The sequence below is a fragment of the Carassius auratus genome, chromosome 6 (assembly GCF_003368295.1).
Source record: "Carassius auratus strain Wakin chromosome 6, ASM336829v1, whole genome shotgun sequence".
Classification (NCBI taxonomy): Eukaryota; Metazoa; Chordata; class Actinopteri; order Cypriniformes; family Cyprinidae; genus Carassius; species Carassius auratus.
In genome coordinates, this window is record NC_039248.1 from 2,174,834 (window position 1) to 2,186,839 (window position 12,006).

The following is a 12,006-nucleotide window of genomic DNA, read 5'->3' on the forward strand; positions in this document are numbered from 1 at the left end:
GCAAAAATTACATAATAAAGTACGCTTGCACGGACAAGAGCTTCGTCTTTGTGAAGTTCCACTACAATACGCATGTGCACAGCAGAGATATGCATGTACATATGGTTAGTTAGAAATACAAGTATAAATAATCTATTGAGCATTGCATTTTCTTTTTTACCAAATATTTCTGCGAGTGAAATAATTCTACTTTTACTTCAATCCACAACAGTTTAGAGCTCCGTGGACTTTGTGATTATGTCGCCACCTCGTGTTTGTGTTTTGAACGGTATTCTGCGCAATACATTGTGGGATACACTGTCATGGCGGCGCCCTTACAACAGAAATGACATCTGACTTCAGATATTATTTGATAAAGTTGATTTTATCTTCACACCTCTGCTTCCGAAGTCTGTATACTGAATGAATTCAGCGGTGCCTGTGTTGAGTGCATTTCCTCTTATTTAGTAAGTAGAAAACGTCACATGAAGGGAAATAATCATGCTGTTAATCTGCCTTGAGCTGCTGTAATGTAATATAACGAACTGTAACATAATGTCAGCTTAACAGATGTATGTAAAGATACAAAAAGTGCCTGTTATTAGCGTGTGGTTTATGATTACTTATAATTATTTATTATGGCTATACCATTTTATATAAACATATTCTGTGCTAATACAAAGTCTTTGGTAATGTACCATGGTAATACCATGGTGTTCTTTGAATTGGCTGGAGTACCATGTAAATACAGCGACACATACAGTAATCATTCCGTGCCATTGCATTTATTCAATTATCGTTTGAAACCATAACTGTACATATGACAGTACATAGAATCCAAACATCTTTAGTAATAGGTTAATTTGTGTCAAATCAAAACATTTACATAAAACAAGCTATTTAAATATTAATATTCATGATACCCCTCAATTGTCATTTTAAAGTAATTTGTCTTTTAAGTTGTGCTGTATGTGTATTGATTGTCCTGGATTAATGCACTATTTGCACATTATCTGTATATAAGCTGTAGCTTAATTTTTCTTTTTAAATGAGAAAATCTGCAATGAAGCGGATAGCAGGCTTGATTGGCAGGACTGCAGTGTCCTGTTGGCATCATGGGAGCCCACATTTTCCCCCTCTACCTGCACGGGCCACTGGACCTCCTTACACCTGTCCACAGATCCGACACCTGGCTGCAAAACAGGTCAGTCTCAAAATGTCAAAGCCTTCGCTAATGTTTTTCAGAATAGTTTGAATGCCTTGTGTGCATGCGCTGAGCAAAATGTGCTTTGTTTGTCCTGCTGTAGAATAAGGGCCAGTTCAAAGGTCAGAAGATCAAATCCAAACCAGTCAAACTAGAGAAACAACAGAAGCAGGAGGTGGAGATCAAACAGAGGATGACCGTGTCAGAACTCGCCAAGGCCATGAACAAAGACATTGGTGAGTGTTACCGTGATATGGCCACATGCTCACTAACGCTGCATTTATTTCAATAAAATAGGATTAAAAACAGCAATATTGTGAAACGTTATTACAATTCAAAATAGCTTTTAGTTTTCAATTTTAATGTATTTTAAAATTTAATTTATTTATTTGATCAAAGCTGAATTTTCAGCATCATAAACTAAATTTTCAGTGTCACATGATCCTTCAGAAATCATTCTAATATGCTGATTTGCCGCTTAGGAAAAAAATCTCATTATTATCAATGTTGAGAACAGTTTTGCTGCTTCATATTTTTATGGAAACTGCAATCCTTTTTTTTAGGAGTCTTTGACGAATATAAAGTTAAAAATAACTGCATTTATTAAAAATAGCAATCTTTTGTAGCACTGTTATTCACTTTTAATCAATTACATCCACCCATGCTAAATAAAATGAATTTCTGCCAAATAAAATATCTTACAGGCCCCAAATGGTAATAACAGTTGTGTATGTCTGTGTTAGATCACGTCTATGAGGCCCTGCTCAACACAGATGTGGTTTTGGACGAGATGGAGCCCGACACCGTGCTGGAGGAGACCTGGATCAAAGAAGCAGTAAAGAGATCAGGGATGAAACACAAATGGGCCAAACTCGTAGAAACCAAAGTCCGAGAAAACAAAGACATCCAGAGACAGTGAGAACAATTTAAAAACGAGTTTAAATATGTATCATTTGTCCCTTTCTGTAATTTCTGTTTGAACTGTGGTCAGAGCTGCCCCAGATCCCACTCAGTTAGTTCCTCGAGCTCCAGTGGTGACCATCATGGGTCACGTAGACCACGGGAAGACCACCCTGCTGGACAGCCTGAGGAAGAGTCAGATCGCTGCGCAGGAGGCGGGGGGAATCACGCAACACATCGGAGCGTTTCGGGGTACTGTACACCTCAACATACCAGCGCTATTTAGAGTTTAGTCTTTATCCTCAGAGACCCGGTGCAGCAGAATTGTAGAATATAATTTGTATGAAGCAATTAAATAATACCTCATTATCACTAAATATTAGTAAAAACTCACATAACTGTAGCTGACACTGAATTTTATCCCTCAAAAGTTTTGGTTTGTGGTTGTTTGGTTGCTTGTTCAAGTGAAACAAAATGGTCATAGCACACGACACAAACCCAATTCGCAACGCTTTTGGAACAAATTGATATATTTATAAAGTATGTACCCAAGTGTAGCAAAAATGCGACGCTAGAGATCAGTACTCAAATCTGTTGCTGCTGTCACACAATAGAGCCTATTCAATTAAAGATACAATATTTTATTATTATAGGACGGTTGAGTACACACACCTCCAACACACATTTAAGTTCACACAACTTGTAAAAGTGCATGTAGCATCCAATGACCCTTTAAAAAAATATGTTGAAGCGTACCGTATTTCCCGGACTATAAGTTTTTTTTTATAGTTTGGCTGGTCCTGCGACTTATAGTCAGGTGCGACTTATTTATCAAAATTAATTTGACATAAATCAAGAGAAATGAACTAACTGAAAACATTACCGTCTCCAGCCGCGAGAGGGCGCTCTATGCTGCTCAGTGCTCCTGAATCTACCACTGAACACAAAAAGCGCCCTCTCATGGCTGTAGACGGTAATGTTTTCTCTTGGTACTTGGTTCTAAATAAATGCGACTTATAGTCCAGTGCGACTTATATATGTTTTTTTCCTCGTCATGACGTATTTTTGGACTGATGCAACTTATACCCAGGTGCGACTTATAGTCCGAAAAATACGGTAAAAAGAAAATGTGCATCATGAATATCAAAGCTTTTCTCTCTGAGGGTTAAACTTAAGACAAATAGTAGGTTTCTTGACCCCCAGCAATAATTTCCCAGTAACATGTGCTTTTCTTTTTGGCTTTCTCTGTGCTAAGCAAGCACATTTTGTGATCAAATGAGTCTGTTTCCTGTTCAGTTGAGCTGCCCTCAGGTGAGAAGATCACTTTTCTGGACACACCCGGTCATGCAGCGTTTTCTGCCATGCGTGCGCGTGGAGCCATGGTCACTGATATAGTCATCCTGGTGGTTGCAGCTGATGACGGTGTGATGAACCAGACTATTGAGTCCATACAGCATGCCAAAAAAGCCAAAGGTAATATTCAGTTTAAAATTATGATTGAATTTACAATTATAATACATTCAATCCGGTTTTATATAAATGTTTTTATATTTATTTTATTGTTTTTACACACACACACACACACGTTTGTTTTTGTGAAAAGTGGGGACATCCCATAGGCGTAATGGTTTTTATACTGTACAAACTGTATATTCTATGGCTCTTCACCAATTCTACACCTAACCCTAACCCTCACAGGAAACTTTGTGCATTTTTACTTTCTCAAAAAAAACTCATTCTGTATGAGTGTTTTGAAAAATGGGGACATGGGTTATGTCCTCATAAGTCACCCTCTCCTTGTAATACCTGTTTCATACCCATGTCATTATACAGAGTTGTGTCCTGATATGTCACACACACACACACACACACACACACACACACACACACACACACACACACACACATATATATATATATATATATATATATATATATATATATATATATATATATAGAAAATTGTTATCATTACATTATTATCAATTTTGTGAATAAGCATAATTATGTGTTTTGATCTACAGTGCCGATTATCGTTGCTGTGAATAAATGTGATAAACCTAATTCCGACCCCCAACGCGTGAAAGAGGAGCTTGTAGGCCATGATGTCATCTGTGAGGAGTTTGGTGGGGAAATACAGGCCATCCATGTGTCTGCATTAAAGGTACCATGGTGCCGCCTAATATTTAGACTCTTATTCCACCCTTAAAAATATTTTGTTATTAGATAACATCAGTTATCACATAATAGCAAAACAAATGTTGACAGGGATTTGTCAGTGTTAATATTTGTTCACTGTTTGTATGTAGATTTTGGTACCGGATCACATGACTTTGGAATTATTATATGTGAATATGGCAGCTATTAGGAAGTGATTTCTCTTCAGGGGGATCATTTAGTAGAGCTGGCTGAAGCCACGGTGACACTGGCAGAGGTCCTGGAGCTGAAGGGCGACCCCACAGGCCTGGTGGAGGGGACGGTCATCGAGAGCCGCTCAGACAAAGGCAAAGGGTGAGTGTGAACGAGACATCCGTACACTGCCAGAGATTCATGAGAACTACACGTTATATTACATTAGCTGGTGTGTTTCCACAGGCCGGTGACCACAGCCATCATCCAGCGCGGCACTCTGAGGAAAGGCTGTACGCTGGTGGCAGGAAAGTGCTGGGCTAAAGTGCGCTTCATGTTTGATGAGTATAATCAGGTCATGAGTGAGGCCGGACCCAGCATCCCTGTGGAGATCGTGGGCTGGAAGGATCTTCCCTCTGCTGGCGAGGAGATCCTGGAGGTGGAATCAGAGGTGTCTTAAAAACATTTGCAGAGAGCCATAGTCTACATTATTGGAGCATTTTGTGTGGTACTACTGGTCAAAAGTTTAAAATCAGTAAGATTTTTCAATGTTTTAAAAATGTATCTTATGCTCAGAACCAAGGCTGTATTTATTTGATCAAAAATACTGTAATATTGTGAAATATTATTACTATTTAAAACAACTGTTTTCTGTTTGATTCTAAAATATTTTAAATGTAATTTATTCCTGGTGCAAAGCTGTATTTTCAGCATCATTACTCCAGTCTTCAGTGTCATGTGATCCTTCAGAAATCTGATGTTCTGATTTGCTGATCAAGAAACATTTATTATTAATGTTAAAAACTGTAATTCTGCTTAATTCTTTTAAAACAGCTTAATTCTTTTTGAAACCATTATTTTTTTCAGAAAGTTATAACTTAAAAAAGAAAATACTTGAAATAAGAATCGTTTGCAGTATTATAAATTTCCATAGTGTTTTATTTGATAAATTTAATGCAGCTTGCTGAATAAAAGTTACTTTTTTTAATCTTACACCAAACTTTTGAACAGCAGTTTCTAAAAAAATATTAAGCAGCAAAAACTATTTCTAACGTTTGCTATTAATAAAAAAGGAAGGATCATGTGACACTGAAGACTGGAGAATTATGCTGAAAATTAGGCTTTGATCACAGGAATAAATTACATTCTAAAATATATTCGCGTAAAAAACAATTATTTTAAATTGTAATAATATTTCACAAAATTGCTGTTTTCTTCTTTTTTTTTTGGGTATGAGACTACTTTCAGAAGCATTCAAAAATCTTACTGATTGTAAACTTTTGAGCATTAGTCTGATATGTTATGACAGATTTTCACACAGAGCTTTTTCCCCTCTCTCAGCAAAGGGCCCGTGAGGTGGTGGAGTGGCGCAGCTACATGGAAGAGCAGGACAAGATGAAAGAAGACCAGCAGGTCATCGAAGCCAAGCAGAAGCAGCATCAGGAGAGCTATAAGAAGGACAGGGAGAGCATGGCCCATCTCTCCTGGAGACAGAGGAGGGCGGCCCTATACCGGGCCAACAAACACAAACTCTCCCACAGGCTCAGTGAGAAAACTGAGATGGAGGAACTCACACTGCCCATCATCGTCAAAGGTCAGATCACAGATCCTCTGCTTTAAGAAGAGTTGGATCATTTTAGCAAAACAGTCAAGCCAAAATTAAATGCATGATGAATTGTTCACAATAATATCAATAACACGCATTTAATATATATGTACAGTAGAAGGATGATTTCCATTTCATGGCTGACCAATAATATTTCATGATGGGCAAAATAAAGCTCCACACTAAATTATTTAAATCAGAACGGGGCGTTAGAAGGGTGCTAAGTGCGTATTGTGTGACTGGCTGCATTTTTTAGGTGATGTGGACGGCTCAGTGGAGGCGATTTTGAACATCCTGGAGAGTTACGATGCTGATGATCAGTGTGAGCTGGATGTGGTACATTTCGGTGTGGGCGACATCTCAGAAAGAGACATTAACTTGGCAGAGACGTTCTCAGGTAGGAATCCACAACAGCCACTGGAAAAGAAATCACTGCTTTCATTCACTCAGATCAGTGCTTCTCAACCAGAGACCCCCCTGGGGGACCCCCACACTCTTCCAAATGCCGTAAATTGGCATAAAACAATTTGAAATAAGTTATAAATGCTAAAAAATACCGTAAGATAAGTGTCATCATATTTATTATTGAATTCAGTAACTAGATTTTTATTTAGGAACCAGAGTTCAAACTTGGGAAAACCTGGATATATGATGACATTTTACTTATTTATTTCTGGAATATTAATGCAGTTTTAAAAAGTCATGGAAATTTGCTTAATGAATATAAATTGATCTAGTGACAAGTTCCTTTGAAAAAAAACAATCACAAATGACTAGAATAGTTATAAATTAGACTTTTATAGTTATAGAAATGTGAAAGTATATTACTAATAAAAAGCATAAAACAAGTACATTCATCAGAGCTATGCCACTCATGGTTTGTATGAAAGTTTGAAAATGAGCAGCTTTGTAATTACAGCAAAATTACCAGAAATATCTTGAAGACTTTCAGTTATCATCCTTGATTACCACCGATTTGGAGCCTTTAAATGAACTATTGTTTGAATTTTCGGTTTGCTTTGTTAAAGTGTCAAACTTTCTGCTATTTTCTTGAATCTTCTCTCTATCCCCCTCATTGTTCAGGAACCATATATGGGTTCAATGTCGCGGCAAATAAATCGATTCAGCAGATGGCTGCAAAGAAGGGCATTCCCTTAAGATTACACAGAGTCATCTACAAACTCATAGACGAACTCAAAGACGAGCTGAGCAACAAACTGACCCCAAGCACAGAGGAAAATATCATCGGTGAGTTTAACTTAAACAGCACATATGGATGATTTTAAACACTATTTTTCTATTAAAAGATGATTCTTAAGCTTCTCCAGTCATGCTTCCCTTACAAGCAGGCCTAGATATATAATATATGAGGACTTTCCTGCACAGATTTTGATCTGCAGATTAAAACATAAACACAGTAAAATGTGTTTAAGTGGAGCTGAGAGTGCTACATTGGACATTGGTAACTGAAAGCATGACCAATTAGTCAAAATACTTCTGTGAAATGAACATCACTGAAACAGACACTTAAACCAGTGCTGTGTAAATGAAAGAATGAGGTTGGCTGTCTTTCTTGCCCTTTAGCATTGTGTTTTCTCCCTCACGCTTCAGGTGAGGCCTCGGTTCTGGCCACGTTTGATGTGACGGTTGGGAAAAAGAAGATCCCAGTGGCGGGCTGTCGAGTTCAGAAGGGCCAACTGGACAAAAAGATGAAATTCAGACTTGTTCGAGGGAGAAACATTCTTTGGGAAGGTAAACTTATGCCAGTTAGCTGTTAAATACATCCTAAAAAAAATTTTTTTCATGCATTTGTTTCCTCCTTCAGGATCCGTGACTACTCTGAAACATCTGAAGGATGATGTTCTGACAGTAAAGACAGGCATGGAATGTGGTCTCTCTCTAGATAACGAAGAACTTGAATACAAACCTGGGGATGAAATTATTTGTTACAGTGAATCTGAGATCAAACAGAAAATTTCTTGGGATCCGGGTTTTTAAGGGACTGCATTTGGATCAGTATACTATGATGATGATCTAGTTTGCATGCACCTGCAGTAGCTATAAAAAAGCTAGCTGAAGCAAACCTACAGTCACCAACAGATAATCATTTAAAAAGAAAAAAAGTTAAATTTGATTGTCTTCATTTTGACTTTAGATATCAAGACTGAAATAAGTGTACATAATGTATCTTGTAATGTAAATAAAAATGAAGAAGAGACATTTTCAAAAAGTTTTTTTTTTTTTTTTTTTTTTAAGTATTATTTTCATCCCACTTCACACATTTCATATATTTACATTGTAATATATTGAACAATACATTAAATATATTTTTAGAAGTCAAGATGGAAATTAAATTCCTGGAATATGGGGCAAAAACCACACACACATCTCATTTAAGGAAGGTAAAGTTAAAAGCTAACATCTTATCTTTGTTCCCTCAAAATCTGTCATTTATAAGAACCAGGGTTCCCAAACTTGGATATATTCAAATTTTAAGTGTAATTTCCAGAACCGATTTTTTTTATTTTATAGAATCTTACGTCATGTGCATTTTATGATAAATATAATTTTTCTAGATGTCTCAAGCTCTAAAATATTTTGAGCTTCAGCTTTGAAAATGATATGCATAAATTATATTTAAGGTAAAAGAATATTTCAGTGCAAAATGAAAGATTACCCATCTAAAATAGCGTTTGTATTCTGCATGTCCTGTTACCAAGCATCATGAGTTTGTTTTTTAACATTATCATTTTATCCAACTTCTCACTTTAGCATTTTAGTTTTAATGCCTAATAATGTTAAAACACCCAAAAAAGTTCTATTAAACAAGACTCAAGAGACTTTTCAATGTGGCAGGCCAATTTTATTTACAAAGTACAAATTCAGAACAGACAATCTCCTGTATTACACAGAGCATGTTGTCAGGACTGTACTTCACTTGTCCTCTGGTTTGTTGAAGCAGTAAGTCAGGCAGCACTTCCCGCAGTAATGACGGTCAAAGTGGCTGGCCATAAACACCCCGGCTCCACACTCATCTGCTGGACACTCACGGCGCAGGCGGTGGATCTTGCCGTTCTCATCAACCTGAGGATCAAGATAGATAGCATGAAATCATAGAAGCAACTCCCAAAGCAGAATTGAGAACACATGCAGCTGGCCAAAAAAAAAAAAAAGACTGTCCGAATCTCACTGTTAAAACTGACCTTGTAATATTTGAGCACCGCGAGCTTGACCTTCTTTCTCTTGTGCTTGTTCTTCTTGGGGGTGGTGTAGGACTTCTTCTTCCTCTTCTTAGCACCACCACGCAGTCTCAGCACAAGATGCAGTGTGGACTCCTGAATGCATAATCAATGAAGTTAGTTGAAGTATATTACATGATGGGAAAAGCAATGAACCTAAAATTCTATTTGACTTGTTCCATTATTCACTAACCTTCTGAATGTTGTAGTCAGACAGGGTGCGTCCATCCTCCAGCTGTTTGCCAGCAAAGATCAACCTCTGCTGATCAGGAGGGATCCCTGCATTCAATACATGCATCAGTCAGTCTTTTGTCATAACGTCTGCAATGCTGTTAAGTGTGTACATGCATGCATATATATATATATATATATATATACACAAAAACATGCACACTCATCAAAATTATCTTAAGTCCTGTGTGCTCTTGTCTTAGGACCACCTTGGTTAACTCATTTATAGGAGTAAACCAAGAGGTTAATATAAGTATAATATAAAGGTTAATACAAATATATATAGAGAGAGAGGGGAACTTACCTTCCTTGTCTTGAATCTTAGCCTTGACATTTTCAATAGTATCAGAGGGCTCAACCTATAGCATATGTAGTAGAGATACATATTTATCTTAAATAATAGTAAACTGCACCAAAAACAAAAAGCTATGTATCATTAACCTACGGGAGAACAAGGGAAATCAAACTTCAAATTTACCAAATCACAAACCACTGACTCAGGTCGAATCCTGATATTTCTGGTGTTTTTTTGTTGTTGTTGAACATTTTGAATTTAAAAAGAAATCGTTGATACGTTTTTTAAATTACTAATCTGATATCTTATGTAGATGAACAATTCTTACTGTAATGGACACCTATTAATATTTAATATGTGAACTTAACTAAATTTCAGTTTAAACTGCACAGTTAAATATATCCATTTATATTAAGCATTCAATTGTTGTATGCACATTTTTCACATACAACACACATTTATTTCCATTCTCCTCTAGGGATACTGTACCAATGTAACGTTAGCGAGCCACATGACTTGACGATAGCATTATTTAGGTCTTCCGTATAACGTTAAATATAAAAATACAGCATTTATTTCCATCATAACTCTATATATCCTAAAAAAAAGATATAATGTAATATCATAGGCCCAGCTTTGCAGTAAAATAAAAGCTGGCGTGTCGAAGTGTCTCGTGCGGCTCGTCTGCGCCTCACCTCGAGGGTGATGGTTTTCCCCGTTAGGGTTTTCACGAAAATCTGCATGTTTGTGTTCAATCCACCTGTGTATAAGACATAAGTAAATGTTTCTGGGTCATTTTAAAGCATTTATATATGCGAATATCATATTTATTTCGCCATTGTTCGGTCGCTACCGTCACTCACCACCAGCTCTTAGATGGCGGAAATCGAAAAGGGTCCTTCAAACGGAACAGCGTGCTCTTCAGTGCTGTTAGGCTGCCCGACAAACTGCCTAAAGAGAAAACTAATCACACACAAAAAAAGGTTTTAGTCAGTATTTAACAGTGTTCAAATGCTTCATTTCGGTTTTTAACTAGCAGTATATACGCCGCTATTTTAACCATTAACATATAACTGTTAACTATAGCATTTTGTATTTACATGATTTTAATAATGTTAAAATCCAATATTTTAATGATAATGAACACATTAATTACAGTGTCTGCAGATTCAAACATTATGTCGACTGATAAATGTGTATCTCTACAGCTAAAACATTTAGTCTATTTCCTCAAAAACACCTTGCCCCATAGAATAAAATCTCATGTTTTTTTCTTCTTCATTTATTTATTTATTTACTTTTAGTAAACGGCATTTTAAAACTTTGCCGTCTAGGTTTTGTACCCATAGACTGTATAAAATTTTAGGTTGTAGGCTACTGCTTCGATTATATTTTTGTATTCGTCAGAACTGTATATCCGGCAGGCACCAGGGGCGCTATAACAATTGGCACTCTGTTTATATACAGTCTATGGTGGCTGGTGGCAGTCTATGGCTGCACTACATAAATGTTGAAAGAATAGGATTTGAGAGCTGCCCACAAGTAATGAAAAATGTGGTCACTTTTTTCATATTGCTCTTTCACATGCATGTAGTTACAAAGTCTTCCTGATGAGCATGCTAAGGTTTTTCTTCCTCTTCGATGTAGGCCTAGACTATTACATGATACATCCTTTGCAGTCCTTTATGAACCATATGGTTTTTGTCCAATATACCAGTTAACTGCACAACACTTCTTAAGTGAATATTGTGTGAGCTTGGTTTTGTAACCAGAGGCAACAGCCAGTTCATAACATGGCTCCTGTTTCATCTCTCATTGCCAAAAATCTAATATTTTGCTCTGCAGAACTGCAGAATGAGGGAACTGAGCGTTTTGTAGTTGTGCATTGTAGTTGAGTTTCTGAAAAGCATGATCATATATACGTCAGCACACCATTTAAAAGAATGTAGCACATTAATACTCTTATTTACACTTGAATATGCAATGGCCTTTAGATACAAAACAAGTGACCCAGCAGGCATGAGTTACTGTTGACATCTAGATGCTAAGATGTTATAGAGTTGCTCCATGAAGAAAGCAGCCAGTGCAAGCCTGAAAAACTGTGTGTGCCATGACACGTAGTGTTCCAAAAACAGGACTGTCTCCGCCTGCCCTGTGATAAATGCTCAGGGGGAAGGAGCAAGCAAAACAGATCACAGCTGAG

General features: G+C 37.0%; 2 protein-coding genes across 4 annotated transcripts; one reads left to right on the forward strand and one right to left on the reverse strand.

Moving 5' to 3' along the window:
- Positions 1-273: 273 nt before the first annotated feature.
- Positions 274-8,268, forward strand: mtif2 (mitochondrial translational initiation factor 2). 2 transcript variants are annotated; one of them, XM_026256256.1, is made up of 14 exons: positions 274-446; positions 1,010-1,183; positions 1,287-1,419; positions 1,927-2,098; positions 2,175-2,335; positions 3,380-3,556; positions 4,108-4,247; positions 4,470-4,594; positions 4,679-4,883; positions 5,774-6,026; positions 6,295-6,435; positions 7,122-7,286; positions 7,650-7,790; positions 7,864-8,268. In XM_026256256.1, the coding sequence occupies exons 2-14, from the start codon at positions 1,028-1,030 to the stop codon at positions 8,034-8,036; spliced, it is 2,142 nt and encodes a 713-aa protein (XP_026112041.1). In that variant the 5' UTR covers positions 274-446; positions 1,010-1,027; the 3' UTR covers positions 8,037-8,268. The 2 variants fall into 2 exon arrangements, with proteins under 2 accessions (XP_026112041.1, XP_026112050.1); XM_026256265.1 differs by having other exon boundaries at positions 1,033-1,183; positions 7,864-8,036.
- A 611-nt stretch (positions 8,269-8,879) lies between these two features.
- Positions 8,880-10,749, reverse strand: rps27a (ribosomal protein S27a). 2 transcript variants are annotated; one of them, XM_026256274.1, is made up of 6 exons: positions 10,667-10,749; positions 10,499-10,563; positions 9,813-9,867; positions 9,471-9,556; positions 9,242-9,373; positions 8,880-9,122 (listed from the first exon to the last, which is right to left on the reverse strand). In XM_026256274.1, the coding sequence occupies exons 2-6, from the start codon at positions 10,544-10,546 to the stop codon at positions 8,973-8,975; spliced, it is 471 nt and encodes a 156-aa protein (XP_026112059.1). In that variant the 5' UTR covers positions 10,547-10,563; positions 10,667-10,749; the 3' UTR covers positions 8,880-8,972. The 2 variants fall into 2 exon arrangements, with proteins under 2 accessions (XP_026112059.1, XP_026112060.1); XM_026256275.1 differs by having other exon boundaries at positions 10,657-10,716.
- Between the last annotated feature and the right edge of the window lie 1,257 nt (positions 10,750-12,006).